At 47.3% G+C, this 16,724-nt stretch overlaps 1 protein-coding gene across 2 annotated transcripts in view; it reads right to left on the bottom strand.

Annotated features, from left to right (window-relative positions):
• The window catches only part of LOC147618486 (uncharacterized), a 129,660-nt gene that overhangs the window by 17,587 nt on the left and 95,349 nt on the right, over positions 1-16,724 (bottom strand). Inside the window, exons 11-21 of one of the 2 annotated variants that reach the window (XM_086774916.1) lie at positions 8,595-8,702; positions 8,421-8,516; positions 8,209-8,265; positions 6,844-6,990; positions 6,627-6,686; positions 6,310-6,414; positions 6,046-6,207; positions 2,856-2,929; positions 2,222-2,345; positions 1,882-1,973; positions 1,598-1,721 (exon numbers count right to left, since the gene is read on the bottom strand). In XM_086774916.1, the coding sequence (XP_086631042.1) occupies positions 1,598-1,721; positions 1,882-1,973; positions 2,222-2,345; positions 2,856-2,929; positions 6,046-6,207; positions 6,310-6,414; positions 6,627-6,686; positions 6,844-6,990; positions 8,209-8,265; positions 8,421-8,516; positions 8,595-8,702 (1,149 nt within the window). Of the gene's footprint in view, positions 1-1,597; positions 1,722-1,881; positions 1,974-2,221; positions 2,346-2,477; positions 2,728-2,855; positions 2,930-6,045; positions 6,208-6,309; positions 6,415-6,626; positions 6,687-6,843; positions 6,991-8,208; positions 8,266-8,420; positions 8,517-8,594; positions 8,703-16,724 lie in introns of those variants that run through there. The other variant, XM_086774917.1, reaches the window with a different exon arrangement.

Here is a 16,724-nt window from a genome sequence, read left to right as displayed (position 1 = left end):
TGGCAGAAACGTGCACATACTCGCTGTCACCGAGCAGGCGCAGACGGAAGTGGCATAGGATGACTCCTCAATACCCGGTGTAGAATGGAAGTAAGGAACCGGACACTAGGCCAAGTAAAGTTGGAGATGGAGGGCAGCTAGTGCTGGGCTCGAAATCTACGGTATTTGTTGCGAATTGTCTCGTAGATGAAGTGGGCCAAAGAGATATGGCCTACCCGTGCATGAGCAGTAGAACCTCTGTGACAAAGGAAGAAGGGGGCGAGGGTTGGTGGGTAAGTCACGGAACAAAAAGAAGTAATGGAAATAGGCGAATAGCGATAAGTGGCGAGGAGAAGCACTATCTCCTGTACTAAGGGAAATGGTAGAGGTGCTCAATTCAATGGCGGGGATGCCGGTGATGAGGACATTGGATCAGCACCTCTGAACGAAAGGGAGCCTCTTTGGCAGAAAATTAGAGCTTTGTTGCAACAATTTGACATGATTCCACCTATCAATCAAGAGAATAGATTGTTAGATTGGATGTTGTAGAGAGATGAGCCTGGGTTTTCCCAAGGTACCTATGTCACAGCTCCCTGCTGCCCAAGAATACAGATTGATGATTCCTAAGTTGTGGATTGCTGCTCATTCTAACAGGCTTTGGAATATGGATAAGACAACTAGCTAAGTAGTGGAAACAAAATCTCCAAAAGATTTGGACTAATAAATTGCCATTAAAGCAACGAGTTTTCCTTTGGCGATGCTTGGTTGGAGTGTTACCCGTTGGTGAAACTCTAGCCAAAAGAAGGGTAGATTCTACCTCTTGTTTTAGATGCTCAAATCGCAACGAGACTTTGTCACATTTACCATGGGCTTGTTTGGATACCAACGATTTCTTACTCAGATCTCTTTCTTTGGCTACGAGATTTCCAAAATGTTGCTTTTCCAAGCATTTCTAGATCTTTGGGAGATATCACCAAAGACCGGCTGATTATGCAGGTTTCCTTGCTTGGACATGTTTTTAGGCTCTTTGGACACTCTGGATTGGCTGTAATCACCTAATTTTTCACTCTACACAGATTGACAAGTACTTTATTTTCAAGAGTCTTTGTGCCAATCTATAGACTACAAGAGACGGACCAGCTGCAGTTAAATTGTTTTTCCACTGCTTTTGATCTTGAAGAAGTTTCGCTCACTTTTGAGGGCTTGTTTCCTTGTATAGTGCAGTAACAGAACATTGCTTTTCACAAAAAAGAAGTGTGTGTGAATGTATGCGTGCATGCATGTATGCTTGCGTGAATGCCTGCCTCGCATGTGTGCAAGGGTGCACGTGTGTGCATGTGTGCATGCTCATAAGACAGAGAGGGTCACATTGCATAAATAAGTTCTTTCCCCCAACAGTCTCCAAAAGTGGAAAAACACTCTAACCTAGGTCAAAGGTAATTGCTAAGGTTTACCAACTAAAAAACTAAGAATTTCAAAACCCTAAATTTTACAATAGGAGCTGGTTTGTAAGTTCTGATGGTTGTGGTTGTGCTTATGTTTGTGTTGGTGGAGGTATTAATGGTTATGCATGTGTGCCTGTGCATGTGAATGCATGAGAGACACAGAAGAGAGAGACCTGAGCTTCAAGGTATGCTGTAAAATCCTTTCCTACAAGGTAAAAGTCCCCTGCTTCTCCATCAACAGTATCACACAAGGCCTTGAAGTAATCTTGAAAGCCAAAAATTCCATTTCGGATCATCCTGATTGATAAAAAATAACCAAAGTTCATGCTAGGGGTCTCATGCATATGCTTAAGATGTTAAACATAAACATACACAACACAAAAACAGTTAAAGCTCTATATAACACAAAAAACAATCAAAGGTCTAATTGACTTGGGGTAGAGAGCTTCTAACATACCCTATAACCCGTTGGAACTCGCGAGGTGGCTGGAAATTCCTGTGTTCTGCACGTAAGTGGGGTACTTCATCTATGGCCACACCAAATGTGAACTACAAGAGTAACAATAGACAGATAAAATCATGAAACGATAGATATTTTGAGCTGGGCAAATGCATAGAGACAGACACTGCATGCATGCATGAATACGTATACACCTATCTACCTGCCTACATACTTACATACATACATACATGCATGCATGCATGCATACATACATAAATAAATGAATAAAATAAAATAAGAGTTCATAAACACACTCTTTAAGTTTTAGAAAAACGGTTTAAGAAGAAAGAAACACCATGTTTTCCTGGCCGATTTCGTCTCGAATCTCTATGTTTGAGCCATCCAAGGTGCCCAAAATCAGGCACCCGTTAATAGCAAACTTCATGTTGCCTGTACCAGATGCTTCACTTCCTGGTGTGCTGCAAAATTGTATTACACATAAATTGAGGATTGATTGTGAGGTGGGCACTCAAGGTGTAGGGAATGGACGTGTGGAGCCTGTTCCCTGAAGGAAGTTTCCACATAATGTGGTGACCAGCTGAAGGGGCAACTTTCAGCCAGATTATGTAGAACCTTCCGATTGGAAAAGGTGACACATCCATTCACAACTGCCATCCTCCTCAGATGGATTTCTTTTCACCATCCATCTTGCTATTTGTAAAGTCTTTGTACTGCAAGGGCACTCAAGAAGTAGGGAATGGACGTGTGGAGGAACCTGTTCCTTGAAGGAAGATTCCACAAAATGTGGTGAGCAGACGAAGGGGCCAAAAGTTTCCAGCCAGATTATGTAGAACCTTCCAACTGGAAAAGGTGACACATCCATTCACAACTGCCATCATTGTCAGATGCATCCATCTTGCTATTTTGTACTGCAAAGGCAGCAAAGTGGCTGCATAAAACACAGTTTCACAATTCATGAAGAAACTCACCTGATATGTTGAGAGAGATCACATGCAGGAATGATCAGTTCTGCCACAGAAACATTGTAATCCGGGATAAAAACCTGCACTTAACCAAAAAGAAAACATCAGCATTTGGTGGAGCAGACCCACAATGAGAATCACACATGCCCCCCGCCCTCTTCCCTTTAAAAGGTTAAAGAAAAACCTATATTGAGTACCCTCCACACAATCCCACCTCCCTCCTCCTGAGTGCACCCCCCCGCCATTGCCTTTCCCTCATCCTGCATGCTGCCCACCTGCCCCCCCTCCTCAGCGCTGCCACCCTGCCCCTTCGCCTTAGTGTTCCCCCTCCTTGATCGCGCTCCATTAGCTTCTCTCCTCTTGCAACCCCCAGCCTCCACCTCCCCCCCCCACCCCGCGCGCGGCGCAGCACACCCTTCCTGCTGCAAGTCGGCTTCTCTGGTCTTTACCCACCCAGGAGGACTCCATGGCAGCCACTCCATCATCCCCGACTGAGCCCGCTGCCCCTCGCCATTTTTTAGAAGCAACCTCCAGGTCTTGCCTTCTACGATTGCCTCGCTTGAGGCCTCTTCCCTGGTTTGCAAGATCGTAGGGAGCTACCCTGCCTGTGGACAGATTTGGGATTTGCTCCAGGCAGCCGCCATTGGCGAGCCAAAAAAATCACCGATATCCATTTTCTTGGACTTGGCTACTCTCAGGTGGAGTTCGACTCACCCACAGCAGTAAATTGAGTGATGCAGCAGAGCCCCATCACAATATGCACGCTTGGGCGTTTTCCGCTAGATGGCACCACGGCTTGAACCCTGCATCCGACCCCCTTGCAGGTGATTCCGGCTTGCCAGTTATGGTCTGCTTCCCCAGCTTTAGGAAGGAGTATTACCCCCTCCTCTGTTCAATTGGACAGGCATCCGGCCAAGTTCTACAGGCCCCCCAGACTGCCGCCTCGGTGGTTACCCCACTCCCCTGCCCCAACTCCCCCCCTGTTTCTTTGCCCTCTCCCCCTCGTCCAGGGCCTCTCACTCTCCGCTTCCCCCCTCCAGGCCCACCACCCCCGGCCGCTCCAGATCCCTCCCCATACCAGCAGTCTGGCTCAACTCGCCGTTTGATTCACCAATTCTCTAATCCTGTGGAGAGAGCACCCCCCCCCTCCCGCCGGGCGGGGGGGGGGGGGGGGGGATCGTGTAGGACCCGTTGGATTCAAGCTCCTTCACATGCCTCCCAGTGGAGGCTAGTGAGTTCTCAAAGATGGTGGCTCCCCTCCGAGTCTGCATGATTTTCCATCACTCCCGAGTGGGCACCCCAGACGGTGGCACACTGATCTCTTCGTTCCCGCTCATTGTTGCCCCAGGCAGTGAGTGGGCTGTGAGACAGCATCCTCTGCCATCCACTCTCAAAGCAAATGCCCTTTCTTGGCATTTGGGAGACGGGGACAGGCGGCTTGTTGATATTGTCACACATGTCTAGCCCTTCTCTTGGCTCACATGGAGCTAGGGGGCTCACACCTCCGGAAGCAGGATGGAGCTATGGACTCTTCAAGCCTGGAGGTGGTCTTGTTTGTGTTCTTACATGTCCCAGCAACAGTCCCTCTCGGACGCTGGAATACCGCGCTATCTTCATTGCGAGGGATGGAGCCCGCAATATGCTCACAGCAGGGCTAGAGACAGCATGGCTACAGCAGAGTGGGCCTTCATTGAGGGTAGGATCACCGATCACCTGGCTGGCATATGGCCATGCACAGATTGCGACTACTCTCCCTCCAACAAACTTGCAGAAGGAGATGGTGCATCAAGCAAGTCTCACTCCTCCCGTGCATAGTTATGCAGATTATCTCTTGGAACATTCATGGGATGGACAGACCCCCCTTCCGCGCCAGAAGCCGGGTTCTTCTCCAGGGGATCCAGAGAGCCTCTGACCGGGGCTTAGTAGATATTCCGCTCCTGCATGAGCACCATTTTTTGGCAGGACGTACCTCGAGATGTGGGAAGATCTTGTCGGGCCACAACCGCAATTTTTAGTCGCCTGCTTTTGGTCCATAGGGGAACCATGAGGGTGTTTGCATCTCAGTCAGTGAGCAGTTGCTCCCTTCAATTCTGCACTCGGGCACCATGGTTCAGGGGAGCGCTCAATGAATGATCGTCAGGATTGGGGAGCGCAGGATAGGCCTCGCAATATTTATACCCCCAACAGGACGTCGAGTTGGATGGAATTCTGGATACAGGTGCCGCAGGAGCTCCAGACGATTTTTGGTGCATGGGAGGGGACTTCCACATGGTTGAGGACCTTGCGAACAAACAGGAAGGAGGGTTCAACACTTCGGGGGTTGAGTACTCCACCTGGGAGTGTTGATTCTCACCATGAGAGGACAAGATCCCTGCACCTACCAGAGTTTGCACACCTCCACGGAAGCCTCCATTTTTCTAGGTCGGACAGGAGGATGCACGGAACGACCCTCTCCCGCATTGACAAATTTTACGTGCATTAGTGGGCATGCAGCAGGGGTTTATGATAGGCATCATTACAGGCACCACGTTATCTGAATGCCCTCGTCCTCCTCCACCTTGAGAACCCCTGGCAGCCTGAACGACAGTAGAGTGTCTGCATCCCTGAGAGTTTGGTTCAGGAAACCGGGATTGGCACCTTTATAGAGGAGATATGGGGCACTCTCACCATCAGACAGGGATCACAGTTGCGGCAGACAGACCTAGATGGGGGGCTTAGGAGGTTGGATCACTATTATAGAGAGAGAGAGAGATTTTTTTACGTCGTAGCAACTATGCCAAGAGCCCTAGAAGGCAAGTCCATCGAGGACACTCTCACCCCTCCAGTTGAGTCCATCCACCCTATTTGGACCAACATCACTCATACCATCCACGTCAGTGGGGGAAGCTACAGGGCAGATCGGATTGCATGTGTAGACAGAAAGAGGCCTTCATGCGCACATGGTGCACGGTCCCTTTCTCGCTGATGAAGTTTTCTTCTAAGAGTGGCCAGCCATGGAGGGAAACACCCATCCCCAGCTTGTACTTTGCCTCCTTTGAGGGTTCTAAGCTTGTACATCTAGCCCTCGGGCTGCTTTTTTTAACTAATAGAAGGATCTCTTTCCCCAAAAAAAAAAAAGGCTTCACTCCCCAATCAATCCCAACTACTAGGAATGTGAAAGCTAGGACCAGTCATTGAATTAACCCTCCAATGTTACCACTTTGAGAAGATCGCCGATATCAGGGTCATTGTTAACTTTCTCCCCAACAGCATGAACTAGCTTAATTATCTTCTTAGCAAACTCATATCCGGGGGCTGCCTTTCCTCCAAAGATGCACACACGTGGCACGACCTTCCTTCTTTCATCGATTGCCATGTTCTGCATACATACAGAATGAGCTTATGTGCCCGTGAGAAATTTTTGCTTGGTCAATACTTTGATAGTAAGGTAGGTTTCAGAAAATATGGCTATATTTCACACCTTAATGCAGTCATACCGATGAATGATGCTCAGCAAGTTCAGAAACTGTCTTTTGTACTCGTGTATCCTCTTTACATGGGCATCAAACATGGCATCCACACTAACCTGCAGATCAACAACAGACATTGTACAGAGAATCCTCAAACACTCCCTAGTTAAAGGGGCATAAAGTAAGGGGCTTGACAAATTAGCTTGCTGGCCATGAAAGGGGGGGGTTCATGGCAGCCACTTGCACATGGAAGGGGGATGATAGGTAAAGGCACTAAAGCATTGCATACAGCATAGCAGATAAATGGCCAAATGCATCAATTATGTACCTTGACACCACTTATTTTGTATATGTATTGAGCTAGTCTCTGCTTGTTTTGTCGGCGAGCCTGCACACATGATGGTATCAAAAGTCAGCACACACCTGCATAACCTTGATTTTGCACAAAGCATCATCTTTGGCGACTTTGTAGCTATGAAAAAGGTAGCTTCATTAAGAACATTTCTTTTCTAGTCGGCTTTGATCAAGGAAATAAAAAAAGGGACCTGCTTCCACTCTTCATGAAGCTGCAAATCGCTTGCATGTTGGCGTAGGCCAGCGACAATGTCCAGGTCCTTTATCCATGCCTCGGTGCCAAGCCACTTCGTGATTACTTCTCGAAGTGAAGGGTTTCCAAATGCAAGCCATCGACGCTACAACAGCACAAAAACACAAGTTATGTCATTCAAAAGCATTACCACTCTGAATTGCCAATTAACAGCTAGTCTTTCTTTGTTGTCTTTATCCTCTTTTAGAAGTGAAAGAATTGTCCCTTGGTGGTGCTTTCTCATGCATTGAACATTCCTAGGTCCAAATGACCACACCAACAAATACATGTCTTCAGAGACATTCTCTCAAGTTACCTAGAGCAAGCTCAAAGTCACTATGTGCTTTGTATTGGATAATCCCCCATTACCAATAGCTTGTACATGGATGTCAACAAAATCCATTGATGGCCATTCTGGTGACACGCACCATGGGCAGCATGGGAGAAGCGTGAGCCGTAGATGAGGTGGTGTAGAGAGTGGCCTTGCAGGTTGAATGATAGACAAGCTTGTGGGGTATAAGCATGGAAAGATGGCACAATCTCATTAGCAACTTGTAACAACTAATGGGTTGAAGAAAAAGCATCCATTAAAGAGCTCTCATAAAAGCTCCAACATAGATCTTGCAACTAGTCCCGCAGAACACACAGAACAGATTATAGTATAAATAGATGAGAATGACATGGATCATTGTGGTGGAGCTATTCTGAACAATGCCTATTTGCTGACTTTAATATAGAGAGAGATTTAAAGGCAATGTGCTTTTAAACCTTATGGCCTCACTCAGTCTAGACCACAGGTTTTCTTTGAAGGCGAGGACCATGGGTTTCCTTTGAGGGCAGGGAACGTGACTCCGGCATCATGATCCACGGGCGGATGGCCTAGAGCTGCAAGCTGTTCCTCGATCCCATGTCATACCGTCCTTGGGAACACTTGATACCACCTTGGAGATTATTGCCAGCATCACTGCCTGGCAAATATGGAGGGCTAGATGTACCGAGGCAATTGAGGGCACCCACATTTATGACGCTTAGCGCGTTTCTCTTGGCATCACTGCGCCCCTGACTAGCTGCAATTACCTTACACTCTGTGATAAGGATTTCCGGCTTCTAGCCATGGTTTTGTATTGATTCTGTCATACTTCATAGAAGTCTCTTTCTTGCAAAATATAGATATATATATATATATATGGCCTCCATAAAACTAAACTTCATCTAACAGACGAGATTCAATTTATGGTCTTTTGCCTCATGGTCTTATGTTTAAAATTCCCACTCACTTTAGGGTCAAAATCTAACAGAAAAGTTATAAGGAGCTGGAGCTAACCTGTGTAACGCCATTCGTTTTGTTCTGAAACTTGTGGGGCCAGATGCTATAGAAATCCTGCAGAGCGCTACTGCCAAATTTTAAAAAAAAACACTCCCTGACAGCTCAACTTCAATTCAAACTAGACCTCATATTCAATATGAACTTACAAAACTAAATAAAACCGTGTGCATGTAGAAAGCTGCAAGCATCAACATACAAATGTTACTTACCTTTAAAAGCACGGATTTTACATAGCTTGAATGCATTTGGGAGACTGCATTGATCGAGTGGCATGCCACAAGGGCCAAATTTCCCATGCGAATGGTCTGCACTACATGATTAAAACACATAAACAAAAAGTGAAATCAAGCCACATAAAAGTGTAAAACAACAATGGAACTTACCTTCACAGATCCTTCTTCGACTATGGACAAACGGGACAGGCGACCGAAATCGGATCCCACCTTTTTTTTAACTTCTTCAAGAAAAACAAGATTGATCTCATAGATAATCTGCACCCATAGTAAACATGAAATCAAGGAAACTCTCGAGTCTGAATGCGTTACCAAAATATATATTCATTTCACCCATAGTAAGCATGGAATCAAGGAGACTCTCAAGTCTGGATGTGTTACCAATATATATATATATATATATATATATATATATATATATATATATATATATCCGCCACAAGAAGGTCCAGGAGAAGATGGCACAGTTGACCACTTCTAGCAAAGACACATCACCAAACCTCCAGTATGTGATTCCATTCAGGGTGACACATCTTTCCCCAGACAGTGTTCAGATAAAAACAAGTTTTGGGAGTTTGGACATGGGTGGCAGACTCCGTCAAGGACAGGCTGCCTACGGATGAAGTGCTTTCACATGAGATGCAGGTGGGATCAGGTCCGGCTGCATGGGCAGCAGGCATGGCACCCACACGCACGCAAGCTGGGCAGGGGATGTGAACAGGGCCAGCAAAGCATTATGGTTTAGCCTTGTATTTGTAAATAATAAAAATATTAGGAAAAAGCACGTCATGAGCAACTGGACCAGCTTTGTGCAGTGGAATCACAAGCTTGGGCCCAAGAGAAGCATTCCCCAGGCCACCCTTTGCATTCTACACCTCTCCCGTCCCTCCACATTTGCCTGGAAGTGCAGCAAGAGTCTTCCTTCAGTTCAGCCAGCAAACACCCTACAAACTGGTTATGGGATTCACTTTGGGTTGTCAAGTGTCAATGAGAACTTAGAGCATTCAGACTTTAATTAATGGAATGAAGCAGGGGTGAAAGGCAGGGACAGATCTGAGATCTCCTGCAAGCCGCCATTATCAGTAAGCAAGGATGCCACATGGATGTCCAATTTCTCAACAGTGGATACGACTAGATAGAGTTCAGCATGGCCACACCCACGGAGACAAACTTGTCATCAAGCCTCATTGCAATGGAGTCTCCCTTGGAGTACTTCACCAGATGGGTGCAAGGCTTCTTTCCGAACTCACCCCTTAGCAGCGTCCCGGTCTCAGTTTGCTTTTCCCATCTTCCCAACGAATATCTGGCTCTTCGTCCAGCGAATTGGCGCTCTTTGGGCCAAGTTCTCGAGCCCCACAAGGCGGCTGTCACTGTCGTGAGGGCAGCTGGGCTCCCAACGCTTTGGGTCCTTATTGCCTCTCTGGAGAGTCTCCCTAGGCATCTTGCGATTCCTCACATTCAACGGCACCCATTTCTTGCAGAGGGTCTAGTTCTTAGTGCTCCTTGGGCAGGTTTCATTTGCCAACGCATGGGCCACCTGGCCCAAGCATGCGCTCGTCACACTGCTCAAGCAAGGAACACCCAATGTGAGCCCCACAAGTGACGACCTGGATGCACAACCACACCCCCCCCCACCCCCCCCCCTCCCCCAGCCCACCCAGCAGGACCAGATAGAGGTTAGCACGGCCACCCCTCATGGAGACGACCTTATCATCAAACCCTGTTGCAATATCAGTCTCCCTTGTGTACTTCACCAGATGGGTGCAAGGCTTCTCACCGAACTCACACCCGTTGGCAGATTCCCGGTCTCAGTTTGCTTTCCCAGTCTTCCCGAGTATCTGGCTACTCTTCCAGCAAATTGGCGCTCTTTGAGCCAAGTTCTCCAGCCCAACATGGCAGCTGCCACTGTCACAAGGGCAACTGGGCTCCCAACCCTTCCGGTCCTCATTGCCTCCTCAGAGTCTCCCTAGACATCTTGCAATTCCTCCTCGTCAATGTTACCCATTTTTTGCAAAGGATCTAGTTCTTAGGGCTCCACGAGCCAGATTGATGATGAGACTGCAGGATATGGGAGTACCAGCAGATATGCTGTGCTTCATGGGATCCTCACACTGTACGAGTCCATCACTGGCAGAGTACAGGCCCCCGGGGTGTGACTCAGATGTCATACACAGCACTATCGGAGTGAAACAGGGCTGCCCCCTGTCTCCTACTCTCTTTGGGCTATACATTGATGAGATATCTGACTACATCGATAGACAGGGAAGACCAGGAGCATCGTTGGCAGGAGTCTTGATACCTATCTTATTGTACGCAGATGACATTGTCCTTATCTCTGATTCACCAGAGGGGCTGCAGAGGCACTTGGATGCATTAGAAGCTTTTTGCAAGGATCGGGACCTCACGGTGAACCTTGGGAAGACCAAGGTTATGATCTTTAACAATCCCCACAATGGGTAGGCAGATCTGCACCTCAGTTTACATGTAGTGGGCAGCCCATGAAGTATGTGGCCTCTTATGTCTATCTTGGGATCACCTTTTCTGGGCCTCAGTTCTCTATGCAGAAAGCAGCCAAAGCCAGATTGATGCAAGGGTATGCAGCTCTGGGCTCACTTGAGAGGCATTGCTCACAAATACAGTTCGAGAAGCACAGGAAGAAGCTCTGGCTGTTTGACACATTAGTCACACCCACGTTATTGTATGGAGCTCCCATTTGGGGTCCCAATTTATACCACAGGAGGAGACGGAGAAGAGTCAGCTGCAACACATACAGGAGAGGTATATGATGGGCCACGAGTGATGATCTCGCACATGATCATAAAAAAAGCCTTCAGTGCCACATGAGATTGTGCGAGCGGAGATGGGGGCTTCCCCTATTGTAATAGAGGCTCTTTCCCAGACAGTGACATACTGGCACAGATTATGGGAGCTCCCACTCGATAGATACCCCCAGCTTGCCCTAGAGTCCTCGAGACAACTGGCACTTGATGGAGACACGCAGTGTTGGTATGAATAGGTGAGCACTTGATTTGGTATGCATGGCATGCAAATGGGGGCACTCCCACCGTTTCAGTACAGCATAGAGACCCCTTACTTTGCCCTCAGCCACACAGAACCGAACAAGGTAATCAGGAGGGACATTGTGAGATTGGATATTCAGAGGACCTGGCATCCACCCCTCCAACCCCTAGGGACGAAGATGGCTTTCTACAAAGACCATCTTCTCCACATGACAGAGTACGGCTTCATCACCCGCACTACATGGATACACATCTCTCATTCAGGGTGCGGTGTGCAATTGGACAGATTCACACCTCATCCCACCAGTTGAGAGTGGAGACAGCCAGATATGGGCCGAGAGCAATTGCACCAAAGGACAACATGCTAGTGTTGCCATACAGAGGCTGAGACAAAGGCTCATTATATATGCAGATGCCTAGTATACTATGAGATCAGGGGCAGGTTTTACTGCCTCTTCTGAGAGGGATTTGGACCACACTCTAGAATCATGGATTTTCTAGACCAGAGATGCCCGGGGCTCTTTCTTCCAGACACAAGGAATCCCTACTGCGGCGCAGATCAGCTGCACTCGCCCGAGGACCAACACAAAGAGCTCTCACTAACTTCTTCCAGACTAGAGCCCCGAGAGCAAATCCACCCACTCCCCCCGACCTCCCGGCTGATGCAAGAGAAGTGACATTAGACAGAGTCACCGAGCTATGCAAAGCCCGATGCCCCCGACATAGTGGTTGTCACCCACGCTCACGTTACTTCGGGAGGTTCAAAGCCATCATTTCACACCATTGCATGACTTTCTCCTACCCTGTTAGCCTCACTACATTGGGTACCATGTTGCAGCACCCTACACAAGATATTATTGGATACACCACCTACAGGCACACAAGAAGAATACACAATGGGATCAAAACTGGGGAAGTTCGGAACACTAAAATCCCAGCTCCAAGGGCACCAATAAAATCAGCAACTGTTCTCAGCCCTCGAACTGACACCACCGGACACCTCAACACCCTCCCGACCACCCTATCTGGCCCAGCTGTCCTCCCAAGTCAGCACTAACCTTCAAAAGCTTTGATCAATCACCTACAAGCCTCAGTTGACCTCAGCTGACATCCAACTGATCAAAATCCACTCCAACTGACATAGAACAGATCACATTCTGGCTGTAACCTGATTCGGAAGCAGACTGCTCACCCCCATCAGAAATCTCTCCCAGAATGTCCTCCAATCTCAACCAGCCTCAAAACCTTGCTCCAAGACTACACTGAACTTGTCACCACTCCCCTGCTAACTCCCTACTGACCTTCTGACCTGGATACACCCCAGCTAACCCACAACTGTCCGAAATCTAACACAAAATGCTAACGCTTGTTCTCAACGTCCTCCAGGCTCTTCAGCCCTCCTCACACATCATCTAATCTCAAGCTCTAACCCTTAGAGCCTCTCTGAACTAGTCAGTTGCCCTCTGCTGACACTTCTTTGACCCAGATCTGGCCTAGCTGACAACTGACTCTGCTGACACAGAATTCTTCACCCCAGTGTCCTTTAACATCACCAAACCCTCACGCACCTCAGAACTCACCAGGATCCAGCCCAACACACCCTCAGCTGACAGCAACTGACTGCCTATTGACTCATACGCCTTCATCCCACTTGTCCTTCTGACTGCTGACTGCTGACAGTCCTCTAGCTGTTGGACCAAACACAAAATAGGCTCCACTCAACCCAGATAGACTAGTTCTCACCCTCTATACACACAACGGACAAAAACTGATGCTTAACTGACTCACTCTAGCCTCTCTAATGAAGGTGACTGACTTTGTTCTAGAACAGCAGACTATAGATTGGCACTCATGGTGTTCCTCCTCCATATTCTCAATAAAAACAACACAAATATAGCACCATGACTCAAAATCTCATCAAATCACACAGAAAACAAACAATCTCAACATCGCTGAGACTTGGGGCTGTAAGAAAATAGAAGAAAAACTCAGAAAACTTTTAGGGGTCTCAGCTACATCATCTTCATCCATGACAAACAACATCCAACTGACTGACAGCAGGTACAGATGAGCAAGATCTAGACTAGGCTAAGTATCTAATGGAGGCGCTGCACAGAGGCCCTAGGGAACTCACCTCCTAGCAGGTCCTCTTCGTCTTCAGCTCTCCCTCTGCTCTGGCTCAAACAAACCTTCTCCCATTGCCCTGTCCTTCTATCTACAAGCTGCAAGAACTCCAGCTTGCAGCCTACAGCCTTCAGCAAAAACAAATCATCTTGCAAGAGTCCACTCTACTGAAGTCCCTTTCCACTCTCTTGTGGTAACACGAACCACCTCTACTTGGACAGTCCTTCACCAAAAACTTAACTGCCCTTCTTGAACCCCGTCGCCGCTTTGATTTTCTTCAAAAACATGTGTAGCCCGGTTCACTCGATCTTCCATACAGTTTCCTTTCTCCTTTGCGCACCTGCACTTTTTCCCTCAGCTGCCACGACACCTTGGATTCACCACACGCCATCATACATACATTGCATCAATCTATACATCAGATTTGGAGTGGGCTTGAGATTCTCCTCACAACGTATATTTTCTTTTAGTTTTACTTTCAGTACCATGATGATGTATTCCATGGGACATGATGTAACATTTTGGTCAGAGGAATTGAGAGCCAGGAGGAGACCAAGACAGACTGGACATAGAGCACCCCGACTCCGTCACCGAGAGATAGCAGCTATCTGAATGAGACACCAGATGGAGACACAGGAGAGGCTAGCTCGCTTTCATTCAGACTCAGGGTACATGTTCATGCCATTCACAGCCTCAGCATCGGCGATGTATGATATCTTATATCCCTCTTATGGCACTGGATGGAGTTAGACATAACTCTGCATAGCATGCTTGTACTACCCCTTCAGCATATAGAGATGCATCTTGCCTTAGCACTCCATCCACATCCCCACCCCCCTTATATTGTTTGTATATGGGCTCCACCGATCCATGATGATTCACAGTTGTATCCAGACACATGCACACTTTTTCTTTTGTTTCTTTTCTTCCGATGACCGGAAGAACACAGTTGTATTATTTTTTTGTCTCATAGGCCGACTTTGGCCTCTCGTAGACGTTAATATATCTTTCTTTCTTTCTTTCTCATTAGTGGATAGTTTTGTATCACCCCAGTGAGATAGCTATGTTTATGTTTTCTTTCTGTTTTATTTTCCATTTCATGATAAGATATGCGGTGGACATTATTGTATCACTGTGGTCTCATAGGCCCATTGGGCCTTTAGTAGAGATTGGTAAGAAGTGTGAGTTCTACAGAGATCACTTCTTGAGACTCTCCGAGGAGGGATTCTTTGAAATCCCGGGATACATACAGATACACATGTCACATGCCATGCGTATCACGATCGGCCAGCTCAGGGTATCCTCCCACCGCCTCAAAGTAGAGACTGGCAGAGCTGAGGATATCCCACATGAGGAGAGGACATGCACAGTATGCATCACGGGAGCAGTAGAGGATGAGGCCCATTATATGCTCAGTTGCGTGCCTTACTATGAGATATGGGAGAGATTCCATTGCCTCTTCCGAGAGGGATTCGGACCACTCAAACAGGTGATACAGTTTGAGGATCAGAGGTGCCTGGGCATGTACTTGATGGAGCTCAGACGACACAGGGATGTAGTGTTGAGGCAGCATGCTGAGAGACAGCCACGGCTCCGACAGGAAACCTCACAGAGAGCCATCACAGATTTCTTTGTGGTACATACATCCACATCGGAATCTACTGCCCACAACAATTCCTCTACTATGACATCATGTCACCAGCCTGGACGTTTCCCAGTCTGAAAGGGGTCTGGTGGACTCCAAGATGTTTAAATATTTGGAAAGTACAAGCTTTGGGAATGGGGGATTATCCTAGAATACAAAGGACCACACTCCTAAAATTTAGGAGAGTTGCTATTTTTGGCCCGACTCCGATGGAAATTCTGTTCGCGTCATTACATCTGGAATTGAGCAGATACCAAGAGTTGGCAAAGTGCCTATGACCAAATGTCTATCAGTTGGGATATTTTTAGAGATAAAGTTTCTGGAAGGACCCATCTCTTAGATTGGGACATGTGGCAAGGAGGTGGACCAAAGTAAGACAAGTGGCCTGACATTTGTTAGAAAGTGGATCAAAGTGAGACAAGTGGCCTCACACTTGTCACTTCAGCTATTGTGTGGCTCTCCACTTGTCATTGTAGCCTTCTCTTGCCATTTTAGCTCATGGGAGGTCCAAATCTATAAACTGGAGCCCTCTCTCTTCATTAATGGAGGCTCTCTTGCTGCACACTAGCCTCTACCACCGTTACAGGCTGCCCTAATGATGGCTACTCTCTTTCTCTCTCCCTTGAAGGCTGCCCATGAAGAATACCGGCTGTTGTGGGGACTGTTTTGGAGGCTTCCATCGCGAAGAAATACTGAAGGCAAGGGTATTTAATCATTTATTATGATAGCCATTGTACTACATTTGTACTTGTTGTACTTGCTGTACCAGCCATCGTACCGGCTGTACCAACCATTGTACCTATTGTACCAGCATTTGTACTTGTTGTACTTGCTGTACCAGCCACCGTACCGGCTGTACCAACCACTCTACCTATTGTACCAGCCACTGTACTTGCTATACCAGCCATTGTACCTGCTGTACCGGCTGAATGGAGAGTTGTACTTGCTGTACCAGATCTATTGCATGAAGACCCATGGTTTTTGGGGAAGAATTAGTACCCACACGGAGGTATATGGATTATATTGTTGGCTCGCATTTCTACAGCCTATGTTTCGGCTTGGTAGCCTTTTGTTGGGTTGTGTTATGGCATTTGTATAGGGATAATCCGGCATCTCCCGTGGGGAGAGTAAGGCCCTCAAAGCTTGTACATGATATTATTCTCCTTGGGTAATAAAATACTCCAAGGGGGGGGTCGGCCCATTCCGACCTCTATGCGGTGTCACACGTGCAAGCTCCATTTTCAGCATTTGTAGATGTTTTGTCTAGCTTTTATGTTTTATGCAAAGTGATGATGGATATGTGTTAAGACTGTGGCCATGTTTAAATGTTTTAATATGCATTGATGGTATCAACAAGTGTGTCAAAAGGCCCTAGTCCCCCGGGCAACCGCCGCGAGTTACACATCAAAGCCCACCACCCGTACCCACACTCCATCTCCACGCCCCAAAGGAGTTCTTAGTGAGAAAGCTCGATCCATTCTACCAGCCAGA

This window comes from Cibotium barometz, chromosome 35 (assembly GCF_041138505.1).
Source record: "Cibotium barometz isolate CiBa-2024 chromosome 35, ASM4113850v1, whole genome shotgun sequence".
NCBI classification, from domain to species: domain Eukaryota; kingdom Viridiplantae; phylum Streptophyta; class Polypodiopsida; order Cyatheales; family Cibotiaceae; genus Cibotium; species Cibotium barometz.
Note: the sequence above shows the minus strand (reverse complement) of the source record. Positions and strands in the feature narration are given on the sequence as shown.